The sequence below is a fragment of the Cibotium barometz genome, chromosome 6 (genome assembly GCF_041138505.1).
Source record: "Cibotium barometz isolate CiBa-2024 chromosome 6, ASM4113850v1, whole genome shotgun sequence".
In the NCBI taxonomy this organism is placed as follows: Eukaryota; Viridiplantae; Streptophyta; class Polypodiopsida; order Cyatheales; family Cibotiaceae; genus Cibotium; species Cibotium barometz.
Window position 1 is genome coordinate 17,358,771 of NC_141051.1, and position 15,582 is coordinate 17,374,352.

At 43.4% G+C, this 15,582-nt stretch overlaps 1 protein-coding gene across 1 annotated transcript in view; it reads right to left on the reverse strand.

Annotated features, from left to right (window-relative positions):
* Positions 1–13,187, reverse strand: part of LOC147637462 (serine/threonine-protein kinase BSK1-like) — a 61,670-nt gene extending 48,483 nt beyond the window's left edge. The window contains exons 1-3 of the mRNA XM_086799255.1: positions 12,617–13,187; positions 12,125–12,345; positions 8,394–8,529 (exon numbers count right to left, since the gene is read on the reverse strand). Coding sequence (XP_086655381.1) covers positions 8,394–8,529; positions 12,125–12,345; positions 12,617–12,698 — 439 coding nt within the window. The 5' untranslated portion in view covers positions 12,699–13,187. The remainder of the gene's footprint in view (positions 1–8,393; positions 8,530–12,124; positions 12,346–12,616) is intronic.
* Positions 13,188–15,582: the final 2,395 nt, after the last annotated feature.

Genomic DNA, 15,582 nt, shown 5'->3' on the forward strand with positions numbered 1-15,582 from the left:
AGGAAGGAGTGGCCAGCCCTCGAGTACCTACTTGCAACCTTTCCGTTTAGATTCGAGAGGAGGATTCCATGGCTTCTACAACGACTATCATTTCTTCATCTATTACCCAACTTCCCAAGGAATCCATCCTAGATGGGACCAACTACCTTGATTGGTTTTTGCAAATGAAGACTTCACTCCGGTATCATCGACTATGGGGTATCGTTACCGGGGCTAACGTCAAGCCAATTGCAAGCTAAGATTGATGCCAAGCTTGATAAGGATGCTCGAGTACATGCATCATCATCTTCAACATTAAACCATTTGTTGCTCGTCAATTTGATGACCCTAATGATGAGATTGCAGAAGAATTGTGGGATACCAATCAAAGGACGTATCATAGAGAGAACTCTACTTCGAAGATTGCCTTGGAGAATTAGCTTGCCAACTTGAAGATATCCAATACTACCAACATCATGGATTCCATCACGGAGTTTGTTACCATCCAGAAGCAGTTGGTCTCTTTGGGGAGCAAGGATAACTGATGAAGACTTTGTTGATTGGCTCCTCGCCAAATTGCCTGAAACTTTCTCATCTTTCTATAATACTATTTCACTTCTTTCCTCTACTCCCGATCTGCATACTGTTGTTGGCATGCTTCAAGATAGAGCTATGAGAGAGAAAACAAGCCAGGGTACTTCCGTGACCTTTCTTCACATCAAGGGCAAAGGCAAATCGCAATCTAAGGGTTCCAAAAGCAACAAAGTTGACTCTAAACCTGCTAACAATCCTGCTCATAAGGATCTTACTTGCCATTATTCTGGTCACAAAGGTCACATTCAACTTGATTGTCGCAAGAGAGAAGGTGGTTCTACAAAGAAGCCCACCAATCAAACCTCTCCATCTACCAAACAATCCTAGAGTTCCTCTTCCACCAAGTAGACTGTCTTCATCGGCATTGAGGAGCTTCCCATAGACTCACTTGTTCCTTCCACCTCACGTCTTACGGATTGGATGGTTGATAGTAAATGCACTATGCACATGACTCATATGACAAGTCCATTCTGCATGACATTCAACCTAGCTCTTCAAAGGTGTCCATTGGTGATGCTTCCAACCTTCAGGTCTCTTGTGTGGGTAACATGCCACTTAACTCTTCTCCTAGCTAGCCTTCTACCATCCAAGATGTGCTTTATGTTCCCAAGCTCTCAACAATCTACTCTCAGTATTTCGGATTGCAAAGAAAGGCTACGGCGTGTACTTTGACAGTTCAATTGTTGAGGTCATTGACACCAGCACCTTGCAGATTGTTGCCATGGGTGTACAGGAAGGCGGTCTTTACAGGTTGAAGGACTTTGGTGGCTCTTGAATGAGTCATAGTCTCATTTGCTACAACTTCTCCAAAGCTTTCATGCCTTGGTAGCTCATGAGGATACAACATTGTGGCATGCTCACTCTACAACACTTGAACTATGCTTCTCATCACTAGTTGTCTTCTCAGCACATGGTCGAGGGTCTTCGCACCTAAAACCCTCCCACTCCACTTGTGTGGCTTGTTTGCATGGCAAGCAACACAGAGAGCCTTTCCCTCATGAGGCTCCTCATTGGACTTCTTACATCCTGGAGATTATAAATATGGACTTAAGCAGTTCACCCAAGGCATGGTATGATAAGATTGATGCATTCTTTCTTACCCTTAACTTCTAGAGATGATTTGCGAACAGCAATTTCTATGTCTTTACTCACAATGCTTTGATCTATTTGATTGTCTTATATGTTGATGATTTGTTGATCATTGGCTCTCATCTTGCCAAGATTGAACAACGTTGGTCAAATTTAAATCACTTTTGAGATGACTGATTTAGGACTTCTCCACTACTTTCTTCGTATGGAAGCCTATCAGAATCCTGATGGAGTTTTCCTTAGCCACTCCAGATATCTACAACAACTCTTAGAGACATTTGGGATGACAGAGTGCCATCCTCTTTCCTATCCAATGGATCCTAACTCCAAGATTTCCCAAGAAGATTCTACTCCCATCTTTGAGGACAGTACACAGTACCAGAGGCTTGTGGGTTCTCTTATTCACTTGACTTATACTAAGCCCTACATTTCTTACAATGCCAGTGTTCTCAATCAGTTCTCTTCTACTCCTCGACATTCTCATTGGCATGCCCCTCTCAAGGCTCTTCAATACTTATCTCCATAGTTGTCAGGTATGAAACGAGACGAAGGCACGAAAAAACAGTAACGATATGGGACTTTTTATTTCGAAAAAATAAGTTCAATAGAGGTACGGTCCACTTTAAAAACACTTGAAAAATAGATATTTGTACACATTTAGAGATGCAAAGTTGAGAGAAGGTGGCAAGGTAGAAAGCCCCCATTGCCCTAACGGCCATAAAAATAGTAAAATAAAACAAGCATTAAAAAAAGGGCATTAAAAAAGTCACCAAAAAAACGGTCATTAAAAAACACAGTTTTGCATTAGTTTCACTTGCATAGTTTCGTACTATGCCGTATTTTACGTACCTCATGAGCGGGACTAGTTTCATAAACAACTATGCTTATATGGTACCTTGGATTATGGTCTCTCTTTCAAAGGAGGCACTGAGCTTGTTGGATACCCTGATGCTAATTGGGCAGGTGACCAAGATACTAGGCGGTCCACTTCTAGTTATCGCTTCACTTTAGGTTCCGGCCTCATTTCTTGGCGATCCAAGAAGCACGATACAATCTCAATTTCTTTTACTAAGGCTGAGTACCAAGCCTATTTGGATACTTGCTATGAGCTGTTATGGTTGATGCAGATACTGCGTAATCTTGATGCTCTTTCAGACTCCTACGTTCGCATTCTTACATACAGCTAGAGTGCCTTGGCGTTGGCTCGAACTTCATCTTTTCATGGCAGGACCAAACACATTGAGGTCCATTTTCACTTTATTCATGATCTGGTCACTAACAGCATCATTTCTCTGGAGTATTGTACGTCTCAAGACAACCCAGGTGACCTCTTCACTAAACCTCTTCCTCAAGATTCTATTGATCAGCTCTTGGCCTTTACGGGAGTCAGTCCACTGTGCTGGAGCTAAGAGGAGCTGTTGCATTGTGTTCATCTCCAGCATTTATCCCATTTATTGCACCATTTATGCAACATATTTATATGATGTATTTTACTTAGTTGTGGACAGGTCATCCAAACCCTCCAATGCTGTAGATGATGATGATGATGATGATGCTATGAACCTAAATGGTGCTACTGTTGATGATGATGATATTAATGATGAAGCTATGACTGATGCTGAAGATGATGATGAGTTTGATGCTACTGCTAACTGCTGCACCAATCAAGGATTAAGCCAATTCATGCCGAAGATTAGCCATGGCACGGGCGTACACGTGACATTTCCTTCTGCTAAACTTGATGACGGGGTGGACAATCTGTCATCCTTCCTCCTTGGACTTCTACTAACTTTGAACTTACTGACTGATATTTTTGTCTGAATACCTTCACTCCTGATCTCAAGTTCCGAGTCTTGATGAAGAACTGAGCATATGTTCACTCTGTTGTCCCCATGCTTCCTTCCCCTTAAACTTGACACAGTGGTGGGTCACCTGGCCTTTGGAAATGATCTGATAACTTATTAAGGTACTGGGTATGCGTACCTACCCTCAAGGAATGCTTCCTCTAGCTTCGCATGTTTTGCAAACCACTCCATCCGCTACCCTGTTGCATCCTTTCTGTTGGAAACTATGCACCTTCCTTGGGACAATGCTTAGTGGGTTGAACTTGAATGCTCTGATACCAATGTTGCATGCGCGGAAGCCTTGCTGTACTAATCCACAGCCCTAAGCCTGATTAAGAACATTGATGCTAAATAAGCATGATTAAGACAAAGGAGAGAGAAGAAGAGAGATTGGTGTCAGGGTTTTCTGTATTAATATGATACAAAAAGATTACATGATCCTTGTACATGACTTAGGCTTATGGTCAACCCCATAGGGGTGACCCTCGCCCTTCTGCATGACTTTCCTGATGACTAATGGATGAATGAACTTCTGAAAAATGTGTGCTCGACAAAGACTCATGTGCCCTTTGAGCTAATGGGAGGAGGGAGGTGAAGAATAGCAATGATTTTGTCTGGATTTGGAGCAAGACCCTCCAAAGAGATAATGTACCCAAGAAGGGTGCCTTGTGCCACCAAGAAGTGGCATTTGAAAGGGTTGAAGCACAGGTGGGATGACCGTCACTTGTCGAAGATTTGGGCTAATTGGAGGAGGTGCTCACTGAAAGCTTCTAAGAATGAGGAGAGACGGGTGTCGGTAAAAATGGAGAAATCATCCACAAAAGGTGTGAAGGAAACTGAGGAGAAATTCCCGAAAGATGATGATGACAATTCTCTAGAATGTTGCCAGTGCATTGCTGTGACATGCGGGGGATTGATCGTAATAAAACAACCTTAGGCTAATATTACTTAATGATGCATAAGAGATAGACAATGGTGTCAATGCAATGCACTACAGCTATATTAATTGCAATGGTTACAACTGAGATCTATGAATAGATCTATGCTGAATATCGTTCTCAGAATGAGAGAGATATGTGGAATGCTGATGGGGATGACTAATTCCTTCTCCAATGCTGAGGTCCACCCTTGGATGTCGACTTTCCTATATGTAGGAGGTAGGAAGATGACTAATTCCTTCTCCAATGCTGAGGTCCACCCTTGGATGTCGGCTTTCCTATATGTAGGAGGTAGGAAGATGAGCTGAATGTTGTCTATTGTCTATATGCCGAATATACTGCTGATCTGTTGTCTCCCCTTGCTCCCTTAGGAAGGAAACGCTGAGAAGAGGTGAATATGCTCAGATGATCTATGCTGAAATGATGCGAGTCTATATATATGGTGCACTAATGCAGGTCGGGCAGGTCTGCTGCTGTTGGCCAGGCATTAATGCTCACGATTGCATAAAATACTCCCAATAATGCTGTAGGCTACTGAATGTTGCTGTCGGCTACCATTAATTCATGTCGGCTAGCATAAATGCCCACAACCTGATGCTATTAAATGCGTTGATGACTCATGTGCTGAGGATGGGGCTAAAACAGTCCCATACATGCTGTGATAAATGCTTGAATGCCTGAATAAATCGATAAATGCTTGATAAATGCTTATGGATGCTCTGATATGCCATGTCACTTGTACACCTTCTGGGTGTGCACGTGACAATTGCACAGCCCAAAGGGCATCTTGTTGTAGATGTATGTGCCCCACTCGATGATCTTGGCATGATCATCTTGGTGAATGGCTACTTGATTGTAGCCACTGAACCCATCCATAAAGCTGTATAGGGCGTGACCAACTACATCCTCGAGAACCCTATCCATGAATAACATGCATCACTTTGTTAAGAGATCGAAAATCTACATACCCCAAAATTTATTGTTCTTCTTGGGCATGATGACCATGGGGGACAGCCAGTCGGAGTGCCCCATTCGCAAGATGATATTCGAAGCCTCCATCTTTTCCAAGTCTAGCTTCACTGCTTCAGCATACTTGGGATTCAACTTGTATACACGCCCATGAAAACAAGTTGTGCACTCTCTTGTAAAGGAATGGTGTGCATACCTATGTCTATTGGCACACCTTCTAAGTCTTTGTAGGTCCCACAGCCATGCGGCTAGTAAGATCGATTGTGGCTCCTCCACTGTGCCAAGATTGAATTCCTTCAAAAGACCTTGGGAGAACAGTGAGAGAGAAAGCTCTATATACCTAGATGAATCCAGTAACATGGCCAATTCCACCTTATAAGAAAGTGCAATTTATAACCTCATGGAAGTCATCCACAAGAAAATAAACCATCAACTCCATCATGCATAGTATAGACTAGATACTACGACATCCCCACTAACGTCATCAGTGCCCAATAGTGGGTGTAGAACTTGGTATTAATATATGCTCCCACCCACACACACACTCCACGCACACACACACACACATAAGGGCATACATTTATACAAAGGTTTGTGTACTAAGTTTCTGTTAGAGCTCCGGAGATACAGGGCAGACTCAGCCATAATGAAGCCTAGCACTAAGAATCATAACAAATAGAAAGAATTATTACAACAAAAAGGTAGTTGATAGGGCATATACACCACTAAAGATAGAAAGAATTAACACAATATCAATTGGCTGCCTTTGTTGGCAACTTGGTTGAGCATGATGGGGTCATGGGCCGTTGGTCAATCGGGAAGTCGCCATATTGATCATGTTTCCATGTGGGAGGGGGCTGCTCTTCAAGAGAAATGGGAGGGTGACTGTTGGTTGCGGGTTTGCATGGATAGGGTGGCACCTTGGCAGGCGGAACCTCCTTTGGTGAGGTGGAGGTAACCAACCCTTGGAAGCCTCTTGCCACACCTTCAATCAATCAAGCCAAGGTGCTTGTTGCTTGGAACCAATCCAACAATTCGGCATCTTCTATGTAAGGAATGATGCTTTCCCCTTCAGCTTGGCAGTTGATTGCTGTAGACACTTCTGGGATGAATGTGCCGCCATGCACTCCTTGATCCATTCCTCCTTCCAATTTCAGCTCACGTGGCCCTTGAGCATCAGGGATCCACAATTTGTCGGACTCCCACTCATGCAGCACCCCACACAGCGCAGCCAAGGTCAGCCAATTAAGAGGGAGCATGCTCCATGAACCTCTGGAAGGCAGATGACCACAAAGTCAACTGGCACCATCCGTCTGCACTGAGACTCCCTCCACAAGGTCCAGGGGAGTGACCGCACGTTGATTGGTTATCTGTATGCAGAAGTTGGTAGGATGGGTGAGTTCAAGGCCGATGGCGTGCAGGATGAACGCAGGCATCAAGTTGACACCAGACCCACCACCTATTACTGCACCAGAAAGTCACGTGCCATTGATGTGGACTGTCAGCAGCAGGCGAGGGCTCCAGTAGTCTGTGAGAGTGGTGGTGGATGGGCCCACTCCCATGCATGTGGCAATGTACCATTCCCCCAGTCACCCACCACTAAGAGGAGCTGATGGACTCTATCCTTCCCATTGAGCAGTGCTGCAAATGGTTAGCGGACCTTGGAGCTCCACCGTAGTAGATCATGAAGGGACACATCCAATCTAAAGGCAAGGTGGTGATCCTTCAGGCAGGGGCATTTGCTTTGGTAGCAACCATACTCGCCCACCTGGATGGGCAGGCATGCGGGCCACCAGGATGGTCGCCCGTGTCGTGAGCTCTGAGACTATCTCCAAGAAGCAGCTTCAAGTTGTGGAGTTCCTACAACACCCGCTCCTCGTGATTACTTCGACGGAATGTCTTGAAGAAGGTGTCATGCAAAACTGTCCAGTTGGCAAAATCGTTCACCAGAAACTGACTCAACCATTTGTCAGCTGACCCCTCCAACGCGGAAGGAAAGAGTACCACATGTGCATCCTCCCTATCCATCTCTCTCCTTCTACACAATTCTAGGAAGTGCCACACATGGTCGTCAAGGTTTGTAACACTGGTTTGCGTCACTTGTTCACTCTACGGTAGTATGCCCTCAAGAGTTGCTACTTGACTAGGGAGATGTGCAGCTACACTGCCCCGCTCCACTACGCACTCACACAACTCTGTTAAGACACTATGCTTATCATGCACCTGAGACTAGATCGTAACATGAGAGAGAGACGATCAAAAAGACAACTCAAGACAGTACAGTACATGAAGAGCATAACACTAACAATTTGATTCATTCAAAAATTACCCCTCTGCCAATCCCATAGTTACATGTTTATACAAGTGGTCATCCCATGGTAGGTGCACCAATTGGCACTGAGTACAGTGTGATTACTTAAGCAATTGCCACTAATTTCCGATTTGGTGGCACCATCCATGCACGTTGCTGGAATGTGAGTCATTCAAAAATACCTCTCTGGCAATCGCAGAGTTACATGTTTATACAATTGGCCATCCCACGGTAGATGCACTGTTTAGCATTGAGTATGGCATGATTACTGCATGGTTGCCGCTGATTGCCAATCTCGTGGTAGCACCATCCACGCAAGTCCCTGGAATGCGCCACTGATCCCAGTAAATGTGCCAGAAGTAGGTAGCCGATGGAGAGGGCTGTAAGGGGGTGCTGGATGCCACTTCATCACTTGTCAGTTGGACGCTTGTCAGCTGGACGCTTGTCAAGCAAACGCTTGGCAGGGCAGTCTGTTGGGCTACACACCAGTAGCGCTTGGAAAAGACATAACCAATATTGTGTGGCCAAAATTTCAGATTGAACATAGATCCAAGTTGGATTTATAAACAACAGCAATACAACTATTCCATTCTTTGTTTGTTTCTTTTTTTTTAAGAAAACAAAGCATCAAATTCCAGCACATGCAACTTGACTACTTCTAACACTTACAATGAAAAAGATGCCTAGCAAGGGTTTCATTGGGCATGTATTCAGCAACTAGATAGCGCTCATCACCCTCGTAGCAGCAACCAATCAGATTGACCATTCTATCAGAGCGAACTTGACCCACACTGAACGCTTCATCCTGCATATATGCAAAGAAATTAGAGCATTGAGACAGAATAAACACAAATCCATAAAAATGATAGAATGCATGAAAGCAGATTACCTCTTGGACTAGATTCACACAAACCCATTGATAATACATTGCAAGCTACATGTATCGATATCAGCTGAATTCTTAGCCATTCAACTTACAGTAGTCTTACTTTTCACATGTGGGTGGTCGGACTGCTGACATGGCACCCCTATGCTGGCCGACTGGAGTATGACCTGTATATGCTGCCGACTGATGTTGACATGATGCGGCAGATGCTGTCCTAAACTTGCTGCCTAATGAGGGATTACATGTAAGGTTAGCCATGAACACATTGTGTGCACGTGACACTAGGTGCTACCGAGTGAGGTTTTTTAAAGATCATCACCTTGATCTTCCCAAGGTTAATCGTGAGGTTCTGCTGCCCACCAAATGTGTCCGATGCATCCATGTGCTTGTGCAATTCCTTAGCTGAATCTGAAATGAGCATTATATCATTTGCATAAAATAGTTGGGGAATCAAGGTGGCAGGTGCTTCATCACCCTCCACACCCTAGACAACCACAGGTTATTGAGACTTGCTTAGGAGTCCTCTCAACAACTAGCAAAGCAGGGGCTTGTGATCGGGTTTGGTATGCTAGAGTCATCTGCTAGTTCCTAACAAGGGCTCCATATGGATGACCTACCTACCACCTTTCCAGTACACCCGACCCCCCTCCCTCCATCTCACCCACCAAGATACCAATCGGATCATTCAATTAGATTTCCTCCGCCGACACCCCAAAAAAAAAGACTCACCCCTACGGAGCTACCCACGAAGATGCAATTCTACAGATCACTTCTTGGGGGCCACAGTAGATGGATTCATCCAAAGGCCAGGATACCTACACAAGCATATGTCACATGCCATGCGGATCGAGATTGGATAGATCTAGGTTTCATCTCACCGCCTCAAAGTGGAGACAAGGAGAGCGAAGGGCATTCATTGCAAGAGAGGACATGATATATAGACTCTGCTCTATGAAGGTTGAGACGGAGGAGCACTATATTTGCAAATGCCCAATGTACTATGAGATCCGGGAGAAATTCCACTTCCTCTTCCAACAGGGGTTTGGTCCATTTTCCAAGATAATTGATTTCCCCGACTAGCAATGCCTGAGACTTTACTTGATAGAGCTCAACAAGCATAAAGACACTCAGACATAGCACAGCCCAACCTTGTGACACCTCACAACTGGCCATTACTAGCTTCTTCAAGGTACAGGATGGCGCCAGTCGGTGACCCTAGAGAGGTACCTCAGCCCGCAGCCCGACCCAAGAGAACCACCGACCATATCACACCGATCCATGGAACGCATGGACCACTTGGAGTCACCTTAGACCACACTCGCCAGCTACAACATGCTCTACGTCCAGACCCTCGGTCCATGGCAGCCCTCCAAATGGCAGCTCGAGTTTGGAAAGATTCTCCAGCGACATAGGGATACTCCCCCACTCGTGGTGGACATAGCGAGCATCTTGACAGTCATAGATTCCCCTATGCTGGATATTCGGATGGATGAGGATGATACCACATGCACATGAGCTCTCCTTTGTTGTACTTATAAGGAGATGTACTCACACATGTATGCTTACTGTATGCTCAATACGCTAGTCTATTCTTTTATATGAGCCTTTTAATTTCTTATAGTCTTCCAATGGCTCAGTATCACATGGAACCCTTGTACTACTTTTGATCTCACAGACATAGACGTAGACCCATTGGGTCCTTCAAAAGAGAGAAAACTCTCTCTCTCTCTCTCTCTCTCTCTCTCTCTCTCTCTCTCTCTCATACTCACAGTAAAATCTCACACAATCACAAGGGTAAGTGTACCAAGGTGAAAGGTGGTGAATATGATCCGGCAAGTAAATGGACGTAAGTGCCTGTGACGACCAAGTGTGGTTGGTGAGCACGCAAGGTAAGAAGTCAAAGAGGGGTGCATACTCCAGAGTTATGGCAAGTGGCTAGGGACTCAGGTTCGTGCTTGAGGGATCCCAAGGAGGACCAGTGTCAACAAGTGAGTGTGAATTGGGGCTTAGGCTTGGGCTTGGACAAAAAAAAGGAAGGTCCTCGTGGGGATAAAGGTTGGGTTGAAGAAACAAAGCTTGCCAAGGAAAGTTTCATTTTCAATATAATACTCACAATAAAATCTCACGCAATCACAAGGGTAAGTGTACCAAGGTGAAAGGTTGTAAATATGATCCGGCAAGTAAACGGACATAAGCGCCCCTGACAACCAAGCATGGCTGGCCAGCACGCGAGGTTCAAAGTCAAAGGGGGGTGCGGAGTTACGACAAGTGGCTAGGGACTCACATTCGTGCTCGGGGGATCCCAAGGAGGACCAATGTCAACAAGTGAATCAAGTCACCGCGTGAATTGGGGCTTGGGATTGGGCTTGGGCTTGGACAAAAAAAGGAAGGTCCTCATGGGGATAAAGGTTGGGTGGAAGAAAATGAAACTCTCTAAGGATCCCAAGCACTAAGGAGAGTTTCATTTTCTTCCACCCAACCTTTATCCCCATGAGGACCTTCCTTTTCTTGTCCAAGCCCAAGCCCCAATTCACGCGGTGACTTGATTCACTTGTTGACATTGGTCCTCCTTGGGATCCCCCGAGCACAAACGTAAGTCCCTAGTCACTTGCCGTAACTGCACACCCCTCTTTGACTTCGGACCTCATGTGCTGGCCAGCCACGCTTGGTCGTCACGGCACTTACGTCCGTTTACTTGCCAGATCATATTCACTACCTTTCACCTTGGTACACTTACCCTTGTGATTGCATGAGATTTTCCTGTGAGTGTATCTCTCTCTCAAAGACTTGTATAATAAATGAGGTTGAAGTTGAGGAGCATGCCATCCTTTGATGCCCAGTATGTTACAAGATAAGAGGCTACTACCACAATCTTAGGATTGGGCCCTCCATAGAAATAAGTGATTGCTTTATTCCTGCTCAAGATAGAAAGGCTTGCGAAGACGAGAAAACTAGAGCCACATACTGCTTACATCAGTTTTCCAGAACTTTGGCCAAAGTTAGAGTGCCAGGTGCTAAGGAGGAGACACAGGAGCACTCTACAAGTGCATGAATCAAGAGGTCCCACCACACCAACAACTAGCCACCCCTGGACCAAAGGGCACAAACCAAGGAACTTTGCAACCACATCCACTCAAAACGAATCACCCAGGACTCCAAGGGGAATCAAAGACATGTTAAATGAGCGGAGGGATCAGCACACTGCCCCTCTTACCATGTGCAGTAACCCCATTGCCTGGACAAAAAGCTCTCTAAAAGGAGTATACGGAGAAAACGAAAACTCAACAAGCCGCGAGCTAATGCTAATGAGCTCCTAAAAACAAACATGCAGTAACAGCAAAGGGAAGAAGAGGGTTGAGGGGCCGGGGCAGCCAAGAAAATAACTTATTTAAAAAAGGCTATTTTTTTCATGCAGTAATGTGCTTAAAAATACATGAATGAATAAAATCATGACCCAGCAAAACTTGTCAGAAAAATTTCATAAATACAAAACTCTCTAGATCTATGGACTTACAGCAAATTGCCTTGGGTCAGGCCAGGCCGTTTTGGGAAACCTCTTCACTGCAACCCAACGACTGCTTTCCATGTGCCCCTTGAACACGACATTGGGCGCCCTCTCCCCCCCTTCCGATACAATATTCTCATGGCTGAAACCATTGGTTGCTGCCCTCAGCTGCTCTAAAGAAAACTCTCTAAATGAAGGCACCGAATCGGCCTCGTTGAAATGGGGCTTCTCTGCAAAGAGCAAAATGGACCAAAACGCAAGCCCCCAATAAAAAAGGAAAAAAAAAATCAGCGAAGATCTTCAGAAAGCTCAACATCACGCACTAATCAGAAGCATTTTAGAGGTAAATCTGGCAACCAGATGAACTAATCCGAAAAAAAGATCGAGAGTAGCACCAGATCGCGGGTCAAGCACATGCAGATCGCATTCATTCTGACAAACTAGGGTGTCACTGGGGTTTCCTGCAGAGCTAGGGTTCTATTAGGTTAAAATTAGGGTTACCTGGCTCCGGCAGCTCTTCATCGCCTGGTATGCCATTCAATGGTGGGCTGACCGCGTTGAACCGTGATAAGCAGGATCCCATGGTCACTGAGTGTTACAGAGCCTCTTTTCTGAGCTGAGCAGAAATCATGGCTGTGTGCAGAGAAAAAAAGCTACAGAGCGCGGTCCTTTCGAGGTAGATACTGTGATCGATCACACGTCTGCGCAGCCAAACGAAAGGAGAAAGTGAGAAGCTTTTTTAGCTATGGCGAAAGAGAGCCTTTTGGCTGCGGCAATATGGAGCTCTTTTCTGGCTATGGCGTGGAGAAACCCAAGAGAGAGAGTGAGAGAGAGAGAAGTCTATGCTGGCTGCCTGCGATGGGCTTGTCGCGAGGTAGCTGCTTAGTTGTACAATTAGGCTTAATCCACCTCATACTAATCTACATTTTTTTCAGTCTCTGCCGCACGTGCAAGCATAGCCCACACCAGTGCTCGAAAAAAATGTTTTTTTCAACCCTTAAAATTTAGACTTAAAAATCAGATAAATGTCTAGATTTATAATTAAAATGTGCATTCAAATTAAACGCAGCGTGAGATTCTAACTGGGATTTTTGAATTTTAGTCAAGAAAATTACACTACAAATTAGGTTATGTGAGCATTGGCCCACACACACACGTGCATGCGCGCACATGCTCTCTCAATCTCTCTCTCATTCAAGTCTCTCGAGTGGCAGTGTGGAAACTAGTTACCAAGGATGGACATCTCATAAGACAATTTTATCTAGTGCTTTTAATGTATAAAAAACTAGCATCTCTATTTTGCATCAGGTTGAAATTTTTCAAACTCGATAAAAGCTTATCTTATCTCTAAGAAAATCGATGAAATTATTGCATTTTTCGTTACAAAGCAACAATCATAGGAATTTGATTAAAGAAAATCGGTTACACTCCAACCTGTTCCTTCTTTTGGCTCGCCTCCCCATGCCAAATAAAAATTTCCATCATTGATGAGTTGCTAAACAGAGACTAGAAATACTAGGGTTATGAGATTGATGAAAGTGGTTTTGTTTGTAAAGGACATTTTTTTTATAAATATATAACTATCATTGTTCCCAAAAAAAAATCCATCACAAAATTTTTTAATTCTATCCTAATATCCAAATATCTTCAATGTGTCCCTTCCATATTGATGTTTAGCCAACCTTATGAACCAGCGACTCAAGAATCCCCTTTGATGGCATTCAAAGGGGACTGCTAATGGGAATGTCCCACACTAATGTATGCACAATCTAGCTGTCATGCAAGCTAGATAGTCCATGGTATTGTGTTATAGATTGTCCTTCTCTTGGGTCCTTTTCCACCCTTTCACATTCACTTCAATCAAACACATACATCGATTGCTTTGGCCTTTAAATCACAACCTCATGAGACCAACAATAAAAGTCCATTGATGATTTTAAACACTCTTAAATCAACGTATATAAGCCCATGCATTCACTCTCATTAAATCCACCTCCCTTCCCTTTCCAAGCACCTTAGAGTAAATGGTCCATGCACTTAATGACCTAGGAATAATAAAATCATAAGGACATCTCAATGATGTTCCAAGATGCACCCTTAAAGATTGCACAACAAATGGGAGAAAGCCTTCATGGACCAATTGTACTACTTTTGGCATTGCCACGCGAGGTGCTACTTTATTGCATTGGGTGAGTGAAGATTTTCCAACATAGTTAGCTATAGCTCATAAGCTCATAGTGCATAGTGAAAGCATAACCATTAACAACTTTAAGGGAAAGACTTAGTTATTGTTATGATTTTTTAGTCATAAAAATGAACTCTCCATATTGAGCAACTACTTGCGATTCATTTTGAAGCGCATGGTGTAAAAAAACAATTAAAACGCCATGTGCATCAACCACTAAAAGATATGGCTTGATGCTATAATGGTATAAAAAATCATTAAAACGCATCGCCGCCAATTAGATAAACCATTGAACTATTGAGCACTAAGAATGTGTAATAACATCAAATGATTAACATGAACCAATCATCGTGGTTTATAACAAATAATTAAAACCCCCACCAATAAAGTTTTGTAAGCCATGTAAATTCATATGCCACCATCATTAGTGGTTCTATACATGTAAGTAAGAATAACTTTATTTTGCCTTTGGAGATATTTGTAGCTTTACCTTGATGACTAGGAGCCAACTCAAAATGTCTTTTGAAGAAGAAGGTTTCCACTGACGTCAGCACACACCATACTCAAAATCACATCATCCCCACAAAGGAACTAACTACATGGAATGACAATGATACCTCCTCTCCATAAAAACAAGTTCATCATGAAACATAAGGCCCCCCACCCTACCCCTTTCACATGGAGTATTGTACATCCCATCGTACTTGTAACCAATCCAATCTTTGTGCTTAAAGAATCTACTTGTCTTAGACAATAAGAACATGAAAGAAACTTAATAAAGAAATTTAAGTTTCAAAGATGCTCATTAAAGACAATGTGGCCTCTCTCTTGTTGAATTTATATAATAGATATTCTCTTATTCAATTTATATCATAGATAGATAAGTAAAGTTGCCTTATTTTCTCTTTCTTTTCAAAAAAAAAGATATTATTCATTTTGATGAGAATTACATAAGCTCTTCTTTCTTGTAGAAAAATTATGTAATGTAGGTGGAGTGAGTATAGCTAATCACCATGCTTGTAGAAAGATCTATTCCTATATCCTTGATAATGACCTGCTTCTGAATATTTGTACTAGCAAGGCTTTTACTTGCTTTTTGTAATATTTTAAATTACTTAAAAGTTTTCGCTTTGATCTATTGATAAATTAAGTCTATAGTTGATCCTTTAGAATATCACACTAGAAAAAAGAAACAACATTATATGGATCCAAGCACCTTTACAATCTCTATGTGCTTTCAAAAGCAATGCAGATGACATAGATACAAGCTAACAACCACTCT